The 25547-nt window shown below is 48.4% G+C and overlaps 2 protein-coding genes and 2 long non-coding RNA genes across 8 annotated transcripts in view; 2 read left to right on the top strand and 2 right to left on the bottom strand.

Moving 5' to 3' along the window:
* The window catches only part of LOC118378415 (serine/threonine-protein kinase MAK-like), a 39269-nt gene extending 34439 nt beyond the window's left edge, over positions 1 to 4830 (top strand). Inside the window, exons 8-11 of one of the 4 annotated variants that reach the window (XM_052462897.1) lie at positions 2925 to 3178; positions 3219 to 3504; positions 4032 to 4191; positions 4238 to 4830. In XM_052462897.1, the coding sequence (XP_052318857.1) occupies positions 2925 to 3178; positions 3219 to 3231 (267 nt within the window). In that variant the 3' untranslated portion in view covers positions 3232 to 3504; positions 4032 to 4191; positions 4238 to 4830. Of the gene's footprint in view, positions 1 to 2924; positions 3179 to 3218; positions 3505 to 3636; positions 3723 to 3762; positions 3810 to 4031; positions 4192 to 4237 lie in introns of those variants that run through there. The other 3 variants (XM_052462898.1, XM_052462899.1, XM_052462900.1) reach the window with 3 other exon arrangements.
* Positions 3432 to 4088, bottom strand: LOC127907514 (uncharacterized). Its single transcript, XR_008064689.1, has 3 exons — positions 4022 to 4088; positions 3612 to 3958; positions 3432 to 3519 (listed from the first exon to the last, which is right to left on the bottom strand). It is a non-coding gene; the product is annotated as an uncharacterized LOC127907514 (long non-coding RNA).
* On the top strand, positions 4818 to 23662 carry LOC127907724 (serine/threonine-protein kinase MAK-like; the record flags this gene model as incomplete). The annotated part of the gene is made up of 6 exons (XM_052464309.1): positions 4818 to 5141; positions 6992 to 7173; positions 9784 to 9854; positions 17736 to 17846; positions 20796 to 20921; positions 23173 to 23662. Coding segments are annotated over 6 exons (978 nt in total), but the record flags the coding sequence as incomplete, so codon positions are not given.
* Positions 10237 to 12082, bottom strand: LOC127907513 (uncharacterized). 2 transcript variants are annotated; one of them, XR_008064688.1, is made up of 4 exons: positions 11946 to 12082; positions 11686 to 11757; positions 11296 to 11403; positions 10237 to 10367 (listed from the first exon to the last, which is right to left on the bottom strand). It is a non-coding gene; the product is annotated as an uncharacterized LOC127907513 (long non-coding RNA). The 2 variants fall into 2 exon arrangements; XR_008064687.1 differs by lacking the exon at positions 11946 to 12082 and having other exon boundaries at positions 11296 to 11450; positions 11686 to 11810.
* Positions 23663 to 25547: the final 1885 nt, after the last annotated feature.

Below are 25547 nucleotides of genomic sequence, written 5' to 3'. Positions count from 1 at the left end.
TGCTGCTGCTGTTACTGTTGCTGTTGCTGCTGTTACTGTTGCTGTTGCTGCTGTTACTGTTGCTGTTGCTGCTGTTACTGTTGCTGTTACTGCTGTTACTGTTGCTGCTGTTACTGCTGCTGTTACTGTTGCTACTGTTACTGCTGTTGCTGCTGTTACTGTTGCTGCTGTTACTGTTGCTGCTGTTACTGTTGCTGCTGTTACCGCTGTTGCTTCTGTTACTGTTGCTGCTGTTACTGTTGCTGCTGTTACCGCTGTTGCTTCTGTTACTGTTGCTGCTGTTACTGTTGTAGCTGTTACTGTTGCTGTTGTTACTGTTGTAGCTGTTACTGCTGTTATTAATGTTGCTGCTGCTGCTGTTACTGTTGCTGCTGCTGTTGCTGCTGTTACTGTTGCTGTTACTGTTGTAGCTGTTACTGTTGCTGTTGCTGCTGTTACTGTTGCTGTTGCTGCTGTTACTGTTGCTGTTACTGCTGTTACTGTTGCTGCTGTTACTGTTGCTGTTACTGTTGCTGCTGTTACTGTTGCTGCTGTTGCTGCTGTTGCTGCTGTTACTGTTGCTGCTGTGACTGTTGCTGCTGTGACTGTTGCTGCTGTTACTGTTACTGCTGTGACTGTTGCTGCTGTTACTGTTGTTGCTGTTACTGTTGCTGTTGTTACTGTTGCTGTTACTGTTGCTGTTACTGTTGCTGTTACTGTTGCTGTTACTGTTGCTGCTGTTACTGTTGCTGTTGCTGCTGTTACTGCTGTGACTGTTGCTGCTGTGACTGTTGCTGCTGTTACTGTTGCTGCTGTTGCTGCTGTTACTGTTGCTGCTGTGACTGTTGCTGCTGTTACTGTTACTGTTGCTGTTGTTGCTGCTGTTACTGTTGCTGCTGTTACTGCTGTTACTGTTGCTGCTGTTACTGTTGCTGCTGTTACTGTTACTGTTGCTGTTGTTGCTGCTGTTACTGTTGCTGCTGTTACTGCTGTTACTGTTGCTGCTGTTACTGTTACTGTTGCTGCTGTTGCTGCTGTTGCTGTTGCTGCTGTTACTGTTGCTGTTGCTGCTGTTACTGTTGCTGTTGCTGTTGCTGCTGTTACTGTTGCTGTTACTGTTGTAGCTGTTGATGTTACTGTTGCTGCTGTTATTAATGTTGCTGCTGTTACTGTTGCTGTTACTGTTACTGTTGCTGCTGTTACTGATGCTGTTACTGTTGCTGTTGTTACTGTTGCTGTTACTGTTGCTGTTGCTGCTGTTACTGCTGTGACTGTTGCTGCTGTGACTGTTGCTGCTGTTACTGTTGCTGCTGTTGCTGCTGTTACTGCTGTTGTTACTGCTGTTGCTGCTGTTACTGTTGCTGCTGTGACTGTTGCTGCTGTTACTGTTGCTGCTGTTACTGTTGCTGCTGTTACTGTTGCTGCTGTGACTGTTGCTGCTGTGACTGTTGCTGCTGTTGCTGTTGCTGCTGTTACTGTTGCTGCTGTTACTGCTGTTACTGCTGTTGCTGTTACTGTTGCTGCTGTTACTGTTGCTGCTGGTACTGTTGCTGTTACTGTTGCTGTTACTGTTGCTGTTGTTACTGTTGCTGTTACTGTTGCTGTTACTGTTGCTGCTGTTACTGTTGCTGCTGTTACTGTTGCTGCTGTTACTGTTGCTGCTGTTACTGTTGCTGCTGTTACTGCTGTTGCTGCTGTTACTGTTGCTGCTGTTACTGTTGTAGCTGTTACTGTTGCTGTTGTTACTGTTGTAGCTATTGTAGCTGTTATTAATGTTGCTGCTGCTGCTGTTACTGTTGCTGCTGCTGTTGCTGCTGTTACTGTTGCTGTTACTGTTGTAGCTGTTACTGTTGCTGTTGCTGCTGTTACTGTTGCTGTTGCTGCTGTTACTGTTGCTGTTGCTGCTGTTACTGTTGCTGTTACTGCTGTTACTGTTGCTGCTGTTACTGTTGCTGCTGTTACTGTTGCTGCTGTTACTGCTGTTGCTGCTGTTACTGTTGCTGCTGTTACTGTTGCTGCTGTTACTGTTGCTGCTGTTACCGCTGTTGCTTCTGTTACTGTTGCTGCTGTTACTGTTGCTGCTGTTACCGCTGTTGCTTCTGTTACTGTTGCTGCTGTTACTGTTGTAGCTGTTACTGTTGCTGTTGTTACTGTTGTAGCTGTTGTAGCTGTTATTAATGTTGCTGCTGCTGCTGTTACTGTTGCTGCTGCTGTTGCTGCTGTTACTGTTGCTGTTACTGTTGTAGCTGTTACTGTTGCTGTTGCTGCTGTTACTGTTGCTGTTGCTGCTGTTACTGTTGCTGTTACTGCTGTTACTGTTGCTGTTGCTGCTGTTACTGTTGCTGTTACTGTTGCTGCTGTTACTGTTGCTGTTACTGTTACTGTTGCTGCTGTTACTGTAGTTACCATTGCTGTTGTTGCTGTTGCTGCTGTCATTATTGTTGCTGCGTTTAAAAAAATATTATTTTTACCCCATTTTCGTGGTGTCTAATTTTTAGTTACGGTCTTGTCTCATCGAGAGCCATGCGTCCTCTGGAACACAACCCTGCCAAGCCGCACTGCTTCTTGACCCTGAAGCCAACCGCACTAGTGTGTCGGAGAAATCGTCGTCCACCTGACGACCAGCGTCAGCTTGCAGGTGCCCGGCCCACCACAAGTAGTCGCTAGAGCACGATGAGACAAGGAAATCCCTGCCGGACAAACCCTCCCCTAACCCGGACGATGCTGGGCCAATTGTGCGCCGCATCATGGTTCTCCAGGTCACGGCCAGCTGCGACAAAGCCTGGGATTGAATCCGAGGCTGTAGTGACGCCTCAACTGGCTTCCCTCAGTGCCTTAGACCGCTGCGCCAATCGGGAGGCCCTGTTGCTGTCACTGTTGCTGTTTTTTCTTGGTACTGTTGTTGTTGCTTACTCAACCTTCTTTCTTCATCTTCCCATTACCAGATGGACTGGCCCGAGGGCTACAACCTAGCAGCCTCAATGAACTTTCGTTTCCCCCAGTGTGTCCCGACCAGCCTGCGCTTGCTGGTCCCCAACGCCTCCAATGAGGCCCTGGTTCTGATGAGGGACATGCTGCAGTGGAACCCCCAGAAGAGACCCACCACCATGCAGGTATACATGTTAACCCCAACCCCAGAAGAGACCCACCTCCATACAGGTATACATGTTAACCCCAGAAGAGACCCACCTCCATACAGGTATACATGTTAACCCTAGAAGAGACCCACCTCCATACAGGTATACATGTTAACCCTAACCCCAGAAGAGACCCACCTCCATACAGGTATACATGTTAACCCCAGAAGAGACCCACCTCCATACAGGTATACATGTTAACCCCAGAAGAGACCCACCTCCATACAGGTATACATGTTAACCCCAGAAGAGACCCACCTCCATACAGGTATACATGTTAACCCCAGAAGAGACCCACCTCCATACAGGTATACATGTTAACCCCAGAAGAGACCCACCTCCATACAGGTATACATGTTAACCCCAGAAGAGACCCACCTCCATACAGGTATACATGTTAACCCTAACCCCAGAAGAGACCCACCTCCATACAGGTATACATGTTAACCCCAGAAGAGACCCACCTCCATACAGGTATACATGTTAACCCTAAACCCAGAAGAGACCCACCTCCATACAGGTATACATGTTAACCCCAGAAGAGACCCACCTCCATACAGGTATACATGTTAACCCTAACCCCAGAAGAGACCCACCTCCATACAGGTATACATGTTAACCCCAGAAGAGACCCACCTCCATACAGGTATACATGTTAACCCTAACCCCAGAAGAGACCCACCTCCATACAGGTATACATGTTAACCCCAGAAGAGACCCACCTCCATACAGGTATACATGTTAACCCCAGAAGAGACCCACCTCCATACAGGTATACATGTTAACCCCAGAAGAGACCCACCTCCATACAGGTATACATGTTAACCCCAGAAGAGACCCACCTAACCCCTAGAAGAGACCCACCTGCCATACAGGTATACATGTTAACCCCAGAAGAGACCCACCTCCATACAGGTATACATGTTAACCCCAGAAGAGACCCACCTCCATACAGGTATACATGTTAACCCCAGAAGAGACCCACCTCCATACAGGTATACATGTTAACCCTAGAAGAGACCCACCTCCATACAGGTATACATGTTAACCCCAGAAGAGACCCACCTCCATACAGGTATACATGTTAACCCTGACCCCAGAAGAGACCCACCTCCATACAGGTATACATGTTAACCCCAGAAGAGACCCACCTCCATACAGGTATACATGTTAACCCCAGAAGAGACCCACCTCCATACAGGTATACATGTTAACCCCAGAAGAGACCCACCTCCATACAGGTATACATGTTAACCCTAACCCCAGAAGAGACCCACCTCCATACAGGTATACATGTTAACCCCAGAAGAGACCCACCTCCATACAGGTATACATGTTAACCCCAGAAGAGACCCACCTCCATACAGGTATACATGTTAACCCCAGAAGAGACCCACCTCCATACAGGTATACATGTTAACCCCAGAAGAGACCCACCTCCATACAGGTATACATGTTAACCCCAGAAGAGACCCACCTCCATACAGGTATACATGTTAACCCCAGAAGAGACCCACCTCCATACAGGTATACATGTTAACCCCAGAAGAGACCCACCTCCATACAGGTATACATGTTAACCCCAGAAGAGACCCACCTCCATACAGGTATACATGTTAACCCCAGAAGAGACCCACCTCCATACAGGTATACATGTTAACTCCAGAAGAGACCCACCACCAATGAGGATTAATATGCTGATTTCTCACTGTGTTCCAGGCTCTGAGGTACCTGTACTTCCAGGTGGGCCAGGCGTTGGGTCCTCCACCTCAGTACCCGGAGGAGCACAAAGCCCAGAGCAGGACCGCAGCAGCTCAGCAGGCCTCCTCTACAGAGCCCAAACCTCTCCCCCTCTGCAAGGCCGACCTCCAGACCGTCTTAGAGCCCCAGCCAACCCAGGGACAGGGCAGGGTTCAGCCCCTCCAGCAGATCCACCAGCCTCAACACAACACAGACTGGGATGGACACAGCCAGCACCAGTACCAGCCATCCCCACTCAGCCTGGTCAAACACACCCAGCCACAGGTCAGTGGTGTAGCCAGCCATCCCCACTCAGCCTGGTCAAACACCCAGCCACAGGTTTGTGGTTTAGCCAGCCATCCCCACTCAGCCTGGTCAAACACACCCAGCCACAGGTCAGTGGTTTAGCCAGCCATCCCCACTCAGCCTGGTCAAACACCCAGCCACAGGTCAGTGGTGTAGCCAGCCATCCCCACTCAGCCTGGTCAAACACCCAGCCACAGGTTTGTGGTGTAGCCAGCCATCCCCACTCAGCCTGGTCAAACACCCAGCCACAGGTTCGTGGTTTAGCCAGCCATCCCCACTCAGCCTGGTCAAACACCCAGCCACAGGTCAGTGGTTTAGCCAGCCATCCCCACTCAGCCTGGTCAAACACCCAGCCACAGGTTAGTGGTTTAGCCAGCCATCCCCACTCAGCCTGGTCAAACACCCAGCCACAGGTCAGTGGTTTAGCCAGCCATCCCCACTCAGCCTGGTCAAACACCCAGCCACAGGTTCGTGGTTTAGCCAGCCATCCCCACTCAGCCTGGTCAAACACCCAGCCACAGGTCAGCTGTTGCCAGAGAATTGAGTGTTCATTTATGTACCATAAGCCTCATCCAACATCGTTTTAGAGAACGTGGCAGTACGTCCAACCGGCCTCAGAACCACAGACCACGTGTACGGCGTCATGTGGGTGAGCGGTTTGCTGATGTCAACGTTGTGAACAGAGTGCCCCTTGGTGGGGTTACGGTGTGGGCAGGCATAAGTTACAGACAACGAACACAATTGCATTTAATTTATGGTAATTTGAGACGTGACGAGATCCTGAGGTGCATTGTCGTGTCGCCATCACCTCATGTGTCAGCATGATAATGCACGGCCCCATGTCGCAAGGATCTGTAAACAATTCCTGGAAGCTGAAAATGTCCCAGTTCTTCCGTGGCCTGCATCCTCACCAGACATGTTACCCATTGAGCATGTTTGGGATGCTCTGGATCGACGTGTACGACGGTGTTCCAGTTCCTCCATCCTCACCAGACATGTTACCCATTGAGCATGTTTGGGATGCTCTGGATCGATGTATACGACAGCGTGTTCCAGTTCCTCCATACTCACCAGACATGTCATCCATTGAGCATGTTTGGGATGCTCTGGATCAACGTGTACGATGGTGTGTTCCAGTTCCCGCCAATATCCAGCTACTTCACACAGCCATTGAAGAGGACTGGGACAACATTCCACAGGCCACAATCAACAGCCTGATCAACTCTATGCGAAGGAGATGTGTCGCGCTGCATGAGGCAAATGGTGGTCACACCAGATACTGACTGGTTTTCTGATCCACACCCTTACTTAATTTTTTAAGGTATCTGAACAACATATTCATATCTGTATTCCCAGTCATGTGAAATCCATAGATTAGAGCATATTTTATTTATTTGAATTGTCTGATTTTCCTTACATGAACTGTAAATCAGTAAAATATTTGATCGTTGAAAATAGAAAATACAGATTTTAAAAAACACATTGTAGACCTCTCAAAGATGAATGAGACACCAAAAGCAGTCCTAGTCAAACATGGTTACGGTATTTCATTTGGAGTCTTCTACAACACATTTTTTTATTTTTTTTATTTTTACCTTTATTTAACTAGGCAAGTCAGTTAAGAACATATTCTTATTTTCAATGACGGCCTGGGAACAGTGGGTTAACTGCCTGTTCAGGGGCAGAACGACAGATTTGTACCTTGTCAGCTCGGGGGTTTGAACTCGCAACCTTCCGGTTACTAGTCCAACGCTCTAACCACTAGGCTACGCTGCCGCTCCACATGACATCATTATCATGTAATATTTGATGTGGAACTTGTCCGTCAGAAAGTGGGGTGTGAGAACACCGTGTCAGGGTTCAGGAGCAGTAGGAGGCGGTGGGGACAGACGTCAGTGAAGGCAGCAGACACCTGGGATGAGGTGGATGACTCTGACCTGGGTATCTCCCTCTCCAAGAAACCCAGCATCGCATCTCTCAGGGACAAACACCAGGACAACGACAACTACCGGTAGGTTCTTCTGCTTCTTCCCCTAGTCATGCCTGGCTAGGGACTAGGGCCTTCTGCTTCTTCCCCTTGTCATGCCTGGTTAGGGACTAGGGCCTTCTGCTTCTTCCCCTCGTCATGCCTAGCTAGGGACTAGGGCCTTCTGCTTCTTCCCCTCGTCATGCCTGGCTCAGGACTAGGGCCTTCTGCTTCTTCCCCTCGTCATGCCTGGCTAGGACCTTCTGCTTCTTCCCCTCGTCATGCCTGGCTAGGGACTAGGGCCTTCTGCTTCTTCCCCTCATCATGCTTGGCTAGGGACTAGGGCCTTCTGCTTCTTCCCCTCATCATGCCTGGCTAGGGCCTTCTGCTTCTTCCCCTCGTCATGCCTGGCTAGGGACTAGGGCCTTCTGCTTCTTCCCCTCATCATGCTTGGCTAGGGACTAGGGCCTTCTGCTTCTTCCCCTCATCATGCTTGGCTAGGGACTAGGGCCTTCTGCTTCTTCCCCTCATCATGCCTGGCTAGGGCCTTCTGCTTCTTCCCCTCATCATGCCTGGCTAGGGACTTCTGCTTCTTCCCCTCATCATGCCTGGCTAGGGACTAGGGCCTTCTGCTTCTTCCCTTCATCATGCCTGGCTAGGGAGTAGGTCCTTCTGCTTCTTCCCTTCATCATGCCTGGCTAGGGAGTAGGTCCTTCTGCTTCTTCCCCTCGTCATGCCTGGCTAGGGACTAGAGCCTTCTGCTTCTTCCCCTCGTCATGCCTGGCTAGGGACTAGGGCCTTCTGCTTCTTCCCCTCATCATGCCTGGCTAGGGAGTAGGTGCTTCTTCCCCTCGTCATGCCTGGCTAGGGCCTTCTGCTTCTTCCCCTCGTCATGCCTGGCTAGGGACTAGGGCCTTCTGCTTCTTCCCCTCGACATGCCTGGCTAGTGCCTTCTGCTTCTTCCCCTCATCATGCCTGGTTAGGGACTAGGGCCTTCTGCTTCTTCCCCTCATCATGCCTGGCTAGGGACTAGGGCCTTCTGCTTCTTCCCCTCGTCATGCCTGGCTAGGGCCTTCTGCTTCTTCCCCTCGTCATGCCTGGCTAGGGACTAGGGCCTTCTACTTCTTCCCCTCGTCATGCCTGGCTAGTGCCTTCTGCTTCTTCCCCTCGTCATGCCTGGCTAGGGACTAGGGCCTTCTACTTCTTCCCCTCGTCATGCCTGGCTAGGGCCTTCTGCTTCTTCCCTCGTCATGCCTGGCTAGGGACTAGGGCCTTCTACTTCTTCCCCTCATCATGCTTGGCTAGGGACTAGGGCCTTCTACTTCTTCCCCTCATCATGCTTGGCTAGGGACTAGGGCCTTCTACTTCTTCCCCTCATCATGCTTGGCTAGGGACTAGGGCCTTCTACTTCTTCCCTCATCATGCTTGGCTAGGGACTAGGGCCTTCTACTTCTTCCCCTCATCATGCTTGGCTAGGGACTAGGGCCTTCTACTTCTTCCCCTCATCATGCTTGGCTAGGGACTAGGGCCTTCTACTTCTTCCCCTCGTCATGCTTGGCTAGGGACTAGGTCCTTCTCCTTCTTCCCCTCGTCATGCTTGGCTAGGGACTAGGGCCTTCTCCTTCTTCCCCTCATCATGCTTGGCTAGGGACTAGGGCCTTCTACTTCTTCCCCTCATCATGCTTGGCTAGGGACTAGGGCCTTCTACTTCTTCCCCTCGTCATGCTTGGCTAGGGACTAGGGCCTTCTACTTCTTCCCCTCGTCATGCTTGGCTAGGGACTAGGTCCTTCTCCTTCTTCCCCTCGTCATGCTTGGCTAGGGACTAGGGCCTTCTCCTTCTTCCCCTCATCATGCTTGGCTAGGGACTAGGGCCTTCTCCTTCTTCCCCTCATCATGCTTGGCTAGGGACTAGGGCCTTCTCCTTCTTCCCCTCATCATGCTTGGCTAGGGACTAGGGCCTTCTCCTTCTTCCCCTCATCATGCTTGGCTAGGGACTAGGGCCTTCTCCTTCTTCCCCTCATCATGCTTGGCTAGGGACTAGGGCCTTCTACTTCTTCCCCTCATCATGCTTGGCTAGGGAGTAGGGCCTTCTACTTCTTCCCCTCATCATGCTTGGCTAGGGACTAGGGCCTTCTACTTCTTCCCCTCGTCATGCTTGGCTAGGGACTAGGGCCTTCTGCTTCTTCCCCTCATCATGCCTGGCTAGGGACTAGGGCCTTCTGCTTCTTCCCCTCATCATGCCTGGCTAGGGACTAGGGCCTTCTCCTTCTTCCCCTCATCATGCTTGGCTAGGGACTAGGGCCTTCTGCTTCTTCCCCTCGTCATGCTTGGCTAGGGACTAGGGCCTTCTACTTCTTCCCCTCATCATGCCTGGCTAGGACCTTCTGCTTCTTCCCCTCATCATGCCTGGCTAGGGACTAGGTCAAGCTTTTTCTAGGCAGGTTACACGGTCAGGACAAACATAGCTGCAGACGAGACCTTGGTCTCAATAAGATTCCCAGCAACAGAATAGTTAAATACGCTGTTTTTCCTAGTGTGGAAAACTCCTAGTTCCTAGACATGATACATTCTTTGTCTTAGAAAATTACACCCACTTATACAGTATTTCCACATGCGGTTTTATATTGATTCATGTATTGTTTGATTGTGTGTAGGTCTGCAGAGCCCAAGTCCAACATGTCATCAGTGAAGCAACACTATCTGCACCAGTCCAGATACCTCCCTGGTAAAGTCCTGTGGTACTGAAACCGGTAGGGTCCAGATACCTCCCTGGTAAAGTCCTGTGGTTCTGAAACCGGTAGGGTCCAGATACCTCTCTGGTAAAGTCCTGTGGTACTGAAACCGGTAGGGTCCAGATACCTCCCTGGTAAAGTCCTGTGGTTCTGAAACCGGTATGGTCCAGATACCTCCCTGGTAAAGTCATGTGGTACTGAAACCGGTAGGGTCCATATACCTCCCTGGTAAAGTCCTGTGGTACTGAAACCGGTAGGGTCCATATACCTCCCTGGTAAAGTCCTGTGGTACTGAAACCGGTAGGGTCCAGATACCTCCCTGGTAAAGTCCTGTGGTACTGAAACCGGTAGGGTCCAGATACCTCCCTGGTAAAGTCCTGTGGTACTGAAACCTGGACCTCCCTGGTAAAGTCCTGTGGTACTGAAACCTGGACCTCCCTGGTAAAGTCCTGTGGTACTGAAACCTGGACCTCCCTGGTAAAGTCCTGTGGTACTGAAACCTGGACCTCCCTGGTAAAGTCCTGTGGTACTGAAACCGGTAGGGTCCAGATACCTCCCTGGTAAAGTCCTGTGGTACTGAAACCGGTAGGGTCCAGATACCTCCCTGGTAAAGTCCTGTGGTACTGAAACCGGTAGGGTCCAGATACCTCCCTGGTAAAGTCCTGTGGTACTGAAACCGGTAGGGTCCATATACCTCCCTGGTAAAGTCCTGTGGTACTGAAACCGGTAGGGTCCATATACCTCCCTGGTAAAGTCCTGTGGTACTGTAACCGGTAGGGTTCATATACCTCCCTGGTAAAGTCCTGTGGTACTGTAACCGGTAGGGTTCATATACCTCCCTGGTAAAGTCCTGTGGTACTGAAACCGGTAGGGTCCAGATACCTCCCTGGTAAAGTCCTGTGGTACTGAAACCGGTAGGGTCCAGATACCTCCCTGGTAAAGTCCTGTGGTACTGAAACCGGTAGGGTCCAGATACCTCCCTGGTAAAGTCCTGTGGTACTGAAACCGGTAGGGTCCAGATACCTCCCTGGTAAAGTCCTGTGGTACTGAAACCGGTAGGGTCCAGATACCTCCCTGGTAAAGTCCTGTGGTACTGAAACCGGTAGGGTCCAGATACCTCCCTGGTAAAGTCCTGTGGTACTGAAACCGGTAGGGTCCAGATACCTCCCTGGTAAAGTCCTGTGGTACTGAAACCGGTAGGGTCCAGATACCTCCCTGGTAAAGTCCTGTGGTACTGAAACCGGTAGGGTCCAGATACCTCCCTGGTAAAGTCCTGTGGTACTGAAACCGGTAGGGTCCAGATACCTCCCTGGTAAAGTCCTGTGGTACTGAAACCGGTAGGGTCCAGATACCTCCCTGGTAAAGTCCTGTGGTACTGAAACCGGACCTCCCTGGTAAAGTCCTGTGGTACTGAAACCGGTAGGGTCCAGATACCTCCCTGGTAAAGTCCTGTGGTACTGAAACCTGGACCTCCCTGGTAAAGTCCTGTGGTACTGAAACCTGGACCTCCCTGGTAAAGTCCTGTGGTACTGAAACCTGGACCTCCCTGGTAAAGTCCTGTGGTACTGAAACCGGTAGGGTCCAGATACCTCCCTGGTAAAGTCCTGTGGTACTGAAACCGGTAGGGTCCAGATACCTCCCTGGTAAAGTCCTGTGGTACTGAAACCGGTAGGGTCCAGATACCTCCCTGGTAAAGTCCTGTGGTACTGAAACCGGTAGGGTCCAGATACCTCCCTGGTAAAGTCCTGTGGTACTGAAACCGGTAGGGTCCAGATACCTCCCTGGTAAAGTCCTGTGGTACTGAAACCGGTAGGGTCCAGATACCTCCCTGGTAAAGTCCTGTGGTACTGAAACCTGGACCTCCCTGGTAAAGTCCTGTGGTACTGAAACCTGGACCTCCCTGGTAAAGTCCTGTGGTACTGAAACCGGTAGGGTCCAGATACCTCCCTGGTAAAGTCCTGTGGTACTGAAACCGGTAGGGTCCAGATACCTCCCTGGTAAAGTCCTGTGGTACTGAAACCGGTAGGGTCCAGATACCTCCCTGGTAAAGTCCTGTGGTACTGAAACCGGTAGGGTCCAGATACCTCCCTGGTAAAGTCCTGTGGTACTGAAACCTGGACCTCCCTGGTAAAGTCCTGTGGTACTGAAACCGGTAGGGTCCAGATACCTCCCTGGTAAAGTCCTGTGGTACTGAAACCGGTAGGGTCCAGATACCTCCCTGGTAAAGTCCTGTGGTACTGAAACCGGTAGGGTCCAGATACCTCCCTGGTAAAGTCCTGTGGTACTGAAACCGGTAGGGTCCAGATACCTCCCTGGTAAAGTCCTGTGGTACTGAAACCGGTAGGGTCCAGATACCTCCCTGGTAAAGTCCTGTGGTTCTGAAACCGGTAGGGTCCAGATACCTCCCTGGTAAAGTCCTGAGGTACTGAAACCGGTAGGGTCCAGATACCTCCCTGGTAAAGTCCTGTGGTACTGAAAGCGGTAGGGTCCAGATGCCTCCCTGGTAAAGTCCTGTGGTACTGAAACCGGTAGGGTCCAGATACCTCCCTGTGTTCTTAACTTCTTGCGTCGAGCCATCCCGGATCCGGTATCGTGACTACAGCCTCAAGCTCATTACCATAACACAACGTTAACTATTCATGAAAATCGCAAATGAAATGAAATTAATCTATTTTCTCTCAAGCTTAGCCTTTTGTTTAACAACACTGTCATCTCAGATTTTCAAAATATGCTTCTCTACCATAGCAAACTAGCATTTAGCATTTAGCGTTAGCATTAGCAGGCAACATTTTTACAAAAACCAGCAAAAACATTCAATAAATAATTTACCTTTGAAGAACTTCGGATGTTTTCAATGAGGAGACTCTCAGTTAGATAGCAAATGTTTAGTTTTTCCTGAAAGATTTTTTGTGCTGGAGAAATCGGTCCGTTTGGTGCGTCACGTTTGGCTACCAAAAAAAAACGAAAATTCAGTTATCCAAACGCCAAACTTTTTCCAAATTAACTCCATAATATCGACTGAAACATGGCAAACGTTGTTTATAACCAATCCTCAAGGTGTTTTTCTACATATCTCTTCAATGTGGTATCGTTCCTGGAAGTGTGCTTCTCTGTCTGTATCCCATGGCAAAATGAGTGTTACTGACAATTGCGCACCGATTTAAACAAAGGACACCGGACGGCCCCCTGGCAAATGTGGTCTCTTATGGCCAGTCTTCCAATGATATGCCTACAAATACGCCACAATGCTGCAGACATCTTGGATGAATGGCAGAGCGCATAAGCTCGTTCACAGCATATTCACAGCCATATAAGGAGACGTTAGTAAACACAGCGTCAAAAATCCTGTTCATTTCCTGTTTGAAATTTCATCTTGGTTTCGCCTGTAGCATTAGTTCTGGGGCACTCACAGATAATATCTTTGCAGTTTTGGAGACGTCAGAGTTTTGTCTTTCCAATGCTGTCAATTCCATGCATAGTCGAGCATCTTTTGACAAAATATTGCGCTTAAAACGGGCACGTCTTTTTATCCAATAATGACATAGCACCCCATAGGTTGAAGAGGTTAACTGGCTTCCCTAGTGAAATAAAGGTTAAATAAAATAAATAAATATTAAAAAATCATGGGCATTAATATGTAGTTGCCCCCCCTTTGCTGCTATAACATTTACATTTACATTTAAGTCATTTAGCAGACGCTCTTATCCAGAGCGACTTACAAATTGGTGCAGCCTCCACTCTTCTGGGAAGACTTTCCACTAGATGTTGGTCCACCCATTGCTGCTATAACAGCCTCCACTCTTCTGGGAAGGCTTTCCACTAGATGTTGGTACATTGCTGCTATAACAGCCTCCACTCTTCTGGGAAGGCTTTCCACTAGATGTTGGAACATTGCTGCTATAACAGCCTCCACTCTTCTGGGAAGGCTTTCCACTAGATGTAGGAACATTGCTGCTATAACAGCCTCCACTCTTCTGGGAAGGCTTTCCACTAGATGTAGGAACATTGCTGCTATAACAGCCTTCACTCTTCTGGGAAGGCTTTCCACTAGATGTTGGAACATTGCTGCTATAACAGCCTCCACTCTTCTGGGAAGACTTTCCACTAGATGTTGGAACATTTCTGCTATAACAGCCTCCACTCTTCTGGGAAGACTTTCCACTAGATGTTGGAACATTTCTGCTATAACAGCCTCCACTCTTCTGGGAAGGCTTTCCACTAGATGTTGGAACATTGCTGCTATAACAGCCTCCACTCTTCTGGGAAGGCTTTCCACTAGATGTAGGAACATTGCTGCTATAACAACCTCCACTCTCCTGGGAAGGCTTTCCACTAGATGTTGGAACATTGCTGCATTGTCATGCTGAAACAGGAAAGGGCCTTTCCCAAACTGTTGCCACAAAGTTTGAAGCACAAAATTGTCTAGACTGTCATTGTATGCTGCAGCGTTAAAATTTCCCTTCACTGAATCTAAGGGGCCCGAACCATGAAAAACAGCCCCAGACCATTATTCTTCCTCCACCAAACTTTACAGTTGGCACTATGCATTCGAGCATGTAGTGTTCTCCTGGCATCCGCCAAAGCCAGAATCATCCGTCGGACTGCCAGAAGGTGAAGCGTGATTCATCACTCCAGAGAATGTGTTTGATTCATTACTCCAGAGAATGTGTTTGATTCATCACTCCAGAGAATGTGTTTGATTCATCACTCCAGAGAATGTGTTTGATTCATCACTCCAGAGAAAGTGTTTGATTCATCACTCCAGAGAATGTGTTTGATTCATCACTCCAGAGAATGTGTTTGATTCATTACTCCAGAGAATGTGTTTGATTCATCACTCCAGAGAATGTGTTTGATTCATCACTCCAGAGAATGTGTTTGATTCATCACTCCAGAGAAAGTGTTTCCACTGCTCCAGAGTCCAATGGCAGCAAGCTTTAGACCACTTGGAATTGCGCATGGTGATCTTAGGCTTGTGCACGGGGGGCATTGTCAAGCTGAACAGGAAAGGGCCTTTCCCAAACTGTTGCCACAAAGTTAGAAGCACAGAATCGTATAGAATGTCATTGTATTCTGTAGCGTTAAAATTTCCCTTCACTGAAACTAAGGGGCCCGAACAATGAAAAACAGCCCCAGACCAGTATTTCTCCTCTGCCAAACCCAGAGTCCAATGGCGGTGAGCTTTACACCACTCCAGCCGACGCTTGGCATTGCGCATGGTGATCTTAGGCTTGTGTGCGGCTGCTCGACCATGGAAACCCATTTCATTAATCTCCCAACGAACAGTTATTGTGCTGACGTTGCTTCCAGAGGCAGTTTGGAACTCAGTAGTGAGTGTTGCAACTGAGGACAGACGGATTTTACACGCTTCAGCACTTGGCGACCCCGTTCTGTGGGCTTGTGTGGCCTACCACTTTGCTGGCTGAGCCGTTGTTGCTCCTAGGCATTTCCGATTCACAATAATATCACCTACAGTTGACCGGAGCAGCTCCTGCGTTTTCTTGGCTGTGTGCTTAGGGTCGTTGTCCTGTTGGCAGGTGAAACTTTTGACGCAGTCTGAGGTCCTGAGCGCTCTGGAGCAGGTTTTCATCAAGCGTCTCTCTGTACTTTGCTCCGTTCATCTTTCCCTCGATCCTGACTAGTCTCCCAGTCCCTGCCGTTGAAAAACATCCCCACAGCATGATGCTGCCACCACCATGCTTCACCGTAGGGATGGTGCCAGGTTTCCTCCAGACGTGACGCTTGGCATTCAGGCCAAAGAGTTCAATCTTGGTTTCATCAGACCAGAGAATCTTGTTTCTCATGTTCTGAGAGTCCTTTAGGTGCCTTTTGGCAAACTCCAAGTGGGCTGTCATGTGCCTTTTACTGAGGAGGGGCTTCCATCTGGCCACTCTAACATAAAACCCTGATTGGTGGTGTGTTGCAGAGATGGTTGTCCTTCTGGAAGGTTCTCCCATCTCCACAGAGGAACTCTGGAGCTCTGTCAGAGTGGCCATCAGGTTCTTGGTCACCTCCCCGACCAAGGCCTTCTCCCCAGATTGGTCAGTTTGGCCGGGTGGCCAGCTCTAGGAAGAGTCTTGGTGGTTCCAAACTTCTTCCATTTAAGAATGATGGAGGCCATTGTTTTTGGGGGCCTTCAATGCTGCAGATATTTTTTGGTACCCTTCCCCAAATCTGTGCCTCGACACAATCCTGTCTCGAAGCTCTACGAACAATTCCTTCGACCTCATGGCTTGGTTTTTCTGACATGCACTGTCAACTGTGGGACCTTATATAGACAGGTCTGTGCCTTTCCAAATAATTTCCAATCAATTGAATTTACCACAGCTGGACTCCAAGTTGTAGAAACATCTCAAAGATGATCAATGGAAACAGGATGCACCTGAGCTCAATTTAGAGTCTCATAGGGTCTGAATACTTATACGTTTTTTATTTATACGTTTGCAAAAATGTCTAAAAACCTGCTTTCACTTCATCATTATGGGTTATTGTATGTAGATTGAGAATTTTTTTAAATTTAATACATTTTAGAATAAGACTGTAAAGTAACAAAATGTGGAAGAAGTCAAGGGGTCTGAATACTTTCTGAATGCACTGTAGATACATCTGTTACCTGTCCTGTGCTCAACCAAATCTCTCTTTCCTCTCACTCTCTCTGTCCTCTCACACTCTCTGTCCTCTCTCTGTCCTCTCACTCTCTCTGTCCTCTCTCTGTTCTCTCTCTCTCTGTTCTCTCTCTCTGTCCTCTCTCTGTTCTCTCTCTCTGTCCTCTCTGTCCTCTCTGTCCTCTCTCTGTCGTCTCTCTCTCTCTGTCGTCTCTCTCTCTCTGTCGTCTCTCTCTCTGTTCTCTCTCTCTGTCCTCTCTGTCGTCTCTCTCTCTGTCGTCGTCTCTCTCGCTGTCGTCAACTCTCTCTGTCGTCTCTCTCTCTCTGTCGTCTCTCTCTCTGTCGTCTCTCTCTCTCTCTCTCTCTCTGTCGTCTCTCTCTCTCTCTGTCGTCGTCTCTCTCTCTCTCTGTCGTCTCTCTCTCTCTCTCTCTGTCGTCGTCTCTCTCTCTCTCTCTCCCTGTCGTCGTCTCTCTCTCTCCCTGTCGTCTCTCTCTCTCTCCCTGTCGTCGTCTCTCTCTCTCCCTGTCGTCGTCTCTCTCTCTCTGTCGTCGTCTCTCTCTCTCTGTCGTCGTCTCTCTCTCTCTGTCGTCTCTCTCTGTCGTCGTCTCTCTCTCTCTGTCGTCGTCTCTCTCTCTGTCGTCGTCTCTCTCTCTCTGTCGTCGTCTCTCTCTCTCTGTCGTCGTCTCTCTCTCTCTGTCGTCTCTCTCTCTCTCTGTCGTCGTCTCTCTCTCTCTGTCGTCGTCTCTCTCTCTCTGTCGTCTCTCTCTGTTCTCTCTCTCTCTGTCGTCTCTCTCTCTCTCTGTCGTCGCTCTCTCTCTCTCTCTCTCTCTCTGTCTCTCTCTCTCTGTCGTCGTCTCTCTCTCTCTCTCTGTCGTCTCTCTCTCTCTGTCGTCAACTCTCTCTCTCTGGTCTCTCTGTCGTCTCTCTCTGTTCCTCTCTGTTCCTCTCTCTCTGTCGTCTCTCTCTCTCTGTCGTCGTCTCAAATCAAATGTCTCTCTCTCTCTGTCGTCGTCTCTCTCTCTCTCTGTCGTCGTCTCTCTCTCTCTCTGTCGTCGCAGTCTCTCTCTCTCTGTCGATCACTCTCTCTCTCTCTGTCGTCTCTCTCTCTCTCTGTCGTCTCTCTCTCTCTCTGTTGTCGATCCATCTCTCTCTCTCTCTGTCGTCGTCTCTCTCTCTCTGTCGTCGTCTCTCTCTCTCTGTCCTCTCTCTCTCTCTGTTCCTCTCTCTCTGTCGTCTCTCTCTGTCCTCTCTCCCTCGGTCTGTTTCAGGCGTGAACCCTAAGACCAACAAGAACAGCTTTCAGCAGCAGCCTGGAAGGAGTGTGTGGGCCAACTACTCTTTAACCAGGGCACAGGGAACAGGACTGCCACTTACTAAAGGTAAGAATAATTCACATCACTGATTATTCCTTTATTACACAAATACAGTACTGTCAAATCCCATTCATGTCCATCTTTATTGTCCCAGTAGGGACATTCATTGTACAGCCAGGAGTTTACAAAATATACTATACGTGTACAGCATATAGTTACACTTGACAAGGTGTTAAAAACGCTTCTTCTGACCAATGTCTCTATCGTAATCCATTCAAAAATGATTGGGTATTTTACCCTTAAAGGATGGCCAGAATTAGGGTGACTAAATCAGTGGAGGCCAGAGAGAAGAAGTGGTCAAAAATCAGGAAAATTACACCAGTCCTTTATTCATGACATCAGGAGACAGTATCAAATCCGTCACTCCAGTAGGGAGATCACATGTCTGTTAGCAGTAGGAGATCAAATGTCTGTTAGCAGTAGGAGATCAAATGTCTGTTAGCAGTAGGAGATCACATGTCTGTGAGCAGTAGGAGATCAAATGTCTGTTAGCAGTAGGAGATAGCAGTAGGGGGATCAAATGTCTGTAAGCAGTAGGAGATCAAATGTCTGTTAGCAGTAGGAGATCAAATGTCTGTTAGCAGTAGGAGATAGCAGTAGGAGATCACATGTCTGTTAGCAGTAGGAGATCAAATGTCTGTTAGCAGTAGGAGATCAAATGTCTGTCGTCTGTTAGCAGTAGCAGTAGGAGATCACATGTCTGTTAGCAGTAGGAGATCACATGTCTGTTAGCAGTAGGAGATCACATGTCTGTTAGCAGTAGGAGATCACATGTCTGTTAGCAGTAGGAGATCAAATGTCTGTGAGCAGTAGGAGATCAAATGTCTGTCATCAGATAGCAGTAGGAGATCAAATGTCTGGTAGCAGTAGGAGATCAAATGTCTGGTAGCAGTAGGAGATCAAATGTCTGTTAGCAGTAGGAGATCAAATGTCTGTTAGCAGTAGGAGATCAAATGTCTGTTAGCAGTAGGAGATCAAATGTCTGGTAGCAGTAGGAGATCAAATGTCTGGTAGCAGTAGGAGATCAAATGTCTGTTAGCAGTAGGAGATCACATGTCTGTTAGCAGTAGGAGATCACATGTCTGGTAGCAGTAGGAGATCAAATGTCTGGTAGCAGTAGGAGATCAAATGTCTGTTAGCAGTAGGAGATCACATGTCTGTTAGCAGTAGGAGATCACAGTAGGAGATCAAATGTCTGATATCAGTAGGAGATCAAATGTCTGTTAGCAGTAGGAGATCAAATGTCTGTTAGCAGATAGCAGTAGGAGATCAAATGTCTGTTAGCAGTAGGAGATCAAATGTCTGTTAGCAGTAGAAGATCACATGTCTGTTAGCAGTAGGAGATCAAATGTCTGTTAGCAGTAGGAGATCACATGTCTGTTAGCAGTAGGAGATCAAATGTCTGTTAGCAGTAGAACATCAAATGTCTGTTAGCAGTAGGAGATCACATGTCTGTTAGCAGTAGGAGATCACATGTCTGTTAGCAGTAGGAGATCAAATGTCTGTTAGCAGTAGGAGATCAAATGTCTGTTAGCAGTAGGAGATCACATGTCTGTTAGCAGTAGGAGATCACATGTCTGTTAGCAGTAGGAGATCACATGTCTGTCATCAGATAGCAGTAGGAGATCAAATGTCTGTTAGCAGTAGGAGATCAAATGTCTGTTAGCAGTAGGAGATCAAATGTCTGTTAGCAGTAGGAGATCAAATGTCTGTTAGCAGTAGGAGATCAAATGTCTGTTAGCAGTAGGAGATCAAATGTCTGTTAGCAGTAGGAGATCACATGTCTGTTAGCAGTAGGAGATCAAATGTCTGTTAGCAGTAGGAGATCAAATGTCTGTTAGCAGTAGGAGATCACATGTCTGTTAGCAGTAGGAGATCAAATGTCTGTGAGCAGTAGGAGATCACATGTCTGTTAGCAGTAGGAGATCAAATGTCTGTTAGCAGTAGGAGATCAAATGTCTGTTAGCAGTAGGAGATCACATGTCTGTTAGCAGTAGGAGATCAAATGTCTGTTAGCAGTAGGAGATCAAATGTCTGTCATTAGATAGCAGTAGGAGATCAAATGTCTGTCATCAGATAGCAGTAGGAGATCAAATGTCTGTCATTAGACAGCAGTAGGAGATATATACAGGGGGTACCGGTACATAGTCAATGTGCGGGGGCACCGGTTAGCTGAGGTAATTGAGGTAATATGTACATGTAGGTAGAGTTACTATATAAGTGACTATGCATAGATAATAGTAGCAGTGGTGTGAAAGAGGGCAGGGGGGGAAATGCAAATAGTCTGGGTAGCCATTTGATGAGATGTTCAGGAGTCTTATGGCTTGGAGTTAGAAGCCGCTTGGACCTAGACTTGGCGCTCTGGTACCGACTGCCGTGCGGGTAGCAGAGAGAACAGTCTATGACTAGGGTGGCTGGAGTCTTTGACAATTTGTAGGGCCTTCCTCTGACACCGCCTGGTATAGAGGTCCTGGATGTCAGGAAGCTTGGCCCCGGTGATGTACTGGAGCACACGTACTACTCTCTGTAGCGCCTTGCGGTCGGAGGTCGAGCAGTTGCCGTACCAGGCAGTGATGGAACCAGTCAGGATGCTCTCGATGGTGCAGCTGTAGAACCTTTTAATGAACCTATTATTGTCATACAGACTATTTAGATTAATGAATAGTAATCTCATGTAGATTATATAGATTAATGAATAGTAATCTCATGTAGATTATATAGATTAATGAATAGTAATCTCATGTAGATTATATAGATTAATGAATAGTAATCTCATGTAGATTATATAGATTAATGAATAGTAATCTCATAGACTATTTAGATTAATTAATAGTAATCTCAGAGACTATTTAGTGAATAGCTGGTCTCTGATTTGAGACATATAGGAATAGCTGTAATATTGGTGCTGTTTGGTTTATTGATGTAGCAGAGTTAAAGAGTGTTATTTATTTCCAGATAACTTCCTGAGTAACACCTACAACCCTGCCAGCAGTAGCAGTTACACACCATCGTTTCAGAAGGAGATGGGATCAGCTGGACACAGGACCCATCACCTAGCAACCGTAGGAGGCAACTCTGCTAGTAAGTCTCATCTCAACAGACCAGACCAGACCAGACAGACCAGACCAGACCACACCACACCAGACCAGACCAGACCAGACCAGACAGACCAGACAGACCAGACAGACCAGACCAGACCAGACCAGACCAGACCAGACCAGACACCACACCACACCACACCACACCAGACCAGACCACACCAGACCAGACCCACCAGACACCAGACCAGACCACACCAGACAGACCACACCAGACCAGACCAGACCAGACCAGACCACACCACACCAGACCACACCACACCCAGACCACACCCAGACCACACCAGACCACACCAGACCACACCAGACCAGACAGACCAGACAGACCAGACAGACCAGACCCACCACACCACACCAGACACCAGACCAGACCAGACCACACCACAGACCAGACCAGACCAGACCAGACCAGACCAGACCACACCAGACCAGACCACAGACCAGACCAGACCAGACCAGACCACAGACCAGACCAGACCCAGACCAGACCAGACCACACCACCACCACCACACCACACCAGACCACACCACACCCAGACCACCACCAGACCAGACCAGACCAGACCAGACCAGACCACACCACACCACACCACACCACACCACCACCACACCACACCACACCACACCACCACACCACACCACACCACACCAGACCACACCAGACCAGACCAGACCAGACCACACCAGACCACACCAGACCAGACCAGACCACCACACCACACCCACACCACACCAGACACCACACCAGACCAGACCACACCACACCACACCAGACCACACCAGACCAGACCAGACCAGACCACACCACACCAGACCACACCAGACCACACCAGACCACACCAGACCACACCAGACCACACCACACCACACCACACCACACCACACCACACCAGACCACACCAGACCAGACCAGACCAGACCACACCAGACCAGACCACACCACACCACACCACACCAGACCAGACAGACCACACCACACCAGACCACACCAGACCAGACCACCACCAGACCACACCACACCACACCACACCACACCAGACCACACCACACCACACCACACCAGACCACACCAGACCACACCACACCACACCAGACAGACCAGACCACACCACACCACACCAGACAGACCAGACCACCACCACACCAGACCAGACCAGACAGACCAGACCACACCACACCCAGACCAGACCAGACCAGACCACACCACACCACACCACACCACCAGACCAGACCACACCAGACCAGACCACACCACACCACACCACACCACACCACACCAGACCAGACAGACCAGACCAGACCACAGACCACACCACACCACACCACACCACACCAGACCAGACCAGACAGACCAGACCAGACCACACCGCATCACACCACACCACACCACACCACACCAGACCAGACCAGACCAGACAGACCAGACCAGACCACACCACACCAGACCAGACCAGACAGACAGACATGATGGTTTAAGTGCCATTTATTTACAGTATTCAATAATAAAAACATCTACTCTATCTTCCATGTCTTTGTTTCCTTAACTTCCTCTGTCTTTCTGAACTCTTTTCCTAGTTGACCTGAATGAGACTCCTGGGTTGTGTTGAGGAGACAGAATGAGATTCCTGGGTTGTGTTGAGGAGACAGAATGAGACTCCTGGGTTGTGTTGAGGAGACAGAATGAGACTCCTGGGTTGTGTTGAGGAGACAGAATGAGACTCCTGGGTTGTGTTGAGGAGACAGAATGAGACTCCTGGGTTGTGTTGAGGAGACAGAATGAGACTCCTGGGTTGTGTTGAGGAGACAGAATGAGACTCCTGGGTTGTGTTGAGGAGACAGAATGAGATGAGACAGAATGAGACTCCTGGGTTGTGTTGAGGAGACAGAATGAGACTCCTGGGTTGTGTTGAGGAGACAGAATGAGACTCCTGGGTTGTGTTGAGGAGACAGAATGAGACTCCTGGGTTGTGTTGAGGAGACAGAATGAGACTCCTGGGTTGTGTTGAGGAGACAGAATGAGACTCCTGGGTTGTGTTGAGGAGACAGAATGAGACTCCTGGGTTGTGTTGAGGAGACAGAATGAGACTCCTGGGTTGTGTTGAGGAGACAGAATGAGACTCCTGGGTTGTGTTGAGGAGACAGAATGAGACTCCTGGGTTGTGTTGAGGAGACAGAATGAGACTCCTGGGTTGTGTTGAGCTTCCTGCTCTAACGTCTCCACTTTGATCTGACAGAGTACGAGGGATGGAAGACCAAATCCATGAATCCTCAGATCCCTGGATCTTCTCGCCTCAACAGCAACAGTGGAGGGAAGATCACCTCGTCCAGACCTCCTCCTATCCAGCCTGTTCACGGACGGGTGGACTGGGCCACCAAGTACGGAGGAGGCCACCGGTAGCACAGCCCACTATAGCCATATGACTGAGAAGAGTACCCATTGATCCCACTATAGCCATATGACTGAGAAGAGTACCCATTGACCCCACTGTAGCCATATGACTGAGAAGAGTACCCATTGACCCCACTATAGCCATATGACTGAGAAGAGTACCCATTGACCCCACTGTAGCCATATGACTGAGAAGAGTACCCATTGACCCCACTATAGCCATATGACTGGGAAGAGTACCCATTGACCCCACTGTAGCCATATGACTGAGAAGAGTACCCATTGACCCCACTGTAGCCATATGACTGAGAAGAGTACCCATTGACCCCACTGTAGCCATATGACTGAGAAGAGTACCCATTGACCCCACTATAGCCATATGACTGAGAAGAGTATCCATTGACCCCACTGTAGCCATATGACTGAGAAGAGTACCCATTGACGGTGTACTTCCTGAATTGAAATGGAATTGGCTCCAACCCTGGTGGGCATTAGAACAGTCAGAACCATTTCCCCCTATTGAGAATCAATTCCGAGGAAGAATTCAATTTACTGCAGAGCACCGTGAGCGGAGGGATACTCCAACTAGAGAGAAGAGGGACTATTTCCTGCACAGCACCGTGAGCGGAAGGACATTCCAACTAGAGAGAAGAGGGACTGTTTCCTGGCTGTGTTGTGTACACACAGCATCATTCTAGTCTGTTAGCCTGAGTCTCTGGCTGTGTCCTAAATGGTACCCTCTTCCCTATAGGGCTCTGGTCATAGGTCGTGGACTATAAAGGGTTCCACAGGATGTGATGTCAACTGTTGTCATGTAGCTAGCTAGCATCGTTCCAGTCGGTGTACTGTACAATATTTCAGCATTACCTTCAATACATGTTCGTTATTATTTTTCTAGATTTAGGTGAGAGTTGACTAAAAATAAAAGTATTATTTTACTACTGAAGCAGCCAATGAGTTCAAGTTATCCATACTTATTTTCTGTGGGGTAACATTTGTCTGTATATCAAATATAAGTTTTGTTCATTAAAAAAAAAGTGCCAAAAAAAAAAAGCTTGGACTGGACATTTCTTGAGAACAAAAATCTTCGATTAAAAGTCCTTATCTGTGTTTTCTTCTTGCTGAATACTTTTCCGTATATGATTTGGATTTATAGTCGTATAAAATGTTGGTGATTTTTTTTTTTTATATTTTTTTTTATGTGTAATCTTTCAAAATTAATAACTATTTAAATGTAGTACATTGACAGACATGTCACCTGAGACAAACTTTCATGAATATGGGTATTTTCAAAACATGGATATGCTTGTCTAGAGAGGTTTCATTTGTCAGTGTTTCTTTACATGAATGCCAATTCTAGCATCAAATTACTGTGTATATAAAACATTGAAATTCCTAGATTGTACCCATTCACGTGAATTCTCTTAAAACGCCGGAGAAGAAGGCTGACGTTGTATGTGTCCCCAACCAATTTTAAAAAAAACGTATTTTGTACATAATGTTGCCACTACCGTCTCTTATGACCAAAAATAACTTCTGGACATCAGGACTGCGATTACTCACCATGGACTGGCGGAATCGTTTTTTTCCCTTTAAACGAGTCTGACGAGCCCGACGTGAATGATATACTGCTTTCTCGGGAACAGGCCCAGATCCCCGTGATTTGTGTGAAGAGGAGGCGGAGAAAAAGGGGCTGGAGGGCGGGCTGCGTTCTGAGAATTCTTAGGTGATCGAATAAACCCCCACTTCCTTCCATTCTGCTTGGAAACATGCAATCGTTGGAAAATAAAATAGATGACCTACGTAGAATATAAAACTACCAACATGACATTCAAAACTGTAATATCTTATGCTTCACGGAGACGTGGCAGAACGACAACACTATCAACATATAGCTGGCTGGTTATCCGCTGTACCGGCAGGATAGAACAGTGGCATATGGTAAGACCAGGAACGGTGGAATATGAGCTATTCCTCGCCTGAGGTAGAGTATCTCATGATAAGCTGTAGACCACACTATCTACCTACAGAGTTTTCAGCTGTATTTCTTGTAGATGTTTACATACCACCACAGTCAGAGGCACTAAGACCGCATTGAATGAGCTGTATTCCGCCATAAGCAAACAAGAAAACGCTCACCCAGAGGCGGCACTCCTAGTGGCCGTGGACTTTAATGCAGGGAAACTTAAATCCATTTTACCAAATTTCTTTCAGCATGTT

Source organism: Oncorhynchus keta, chromosome 15 (assembly GCF_023373465.1).
Source record: "Oncorhynchus keta strain PuntledgeMale-10-30-2019 chromosome 15, Oket_V2, whole genome shotgun sequence".
Taxonomy (NCBI): domain Eukaryota; kingdom Metazoa; phylum Chordata; class Actinopteri; order Salmoniformes; family Salmonidae; genus Oncorhynchus; species Oncorhynchus keta.
This window is presented reverse-complemented; position numbering and strand designations above follow the sequence as displayed.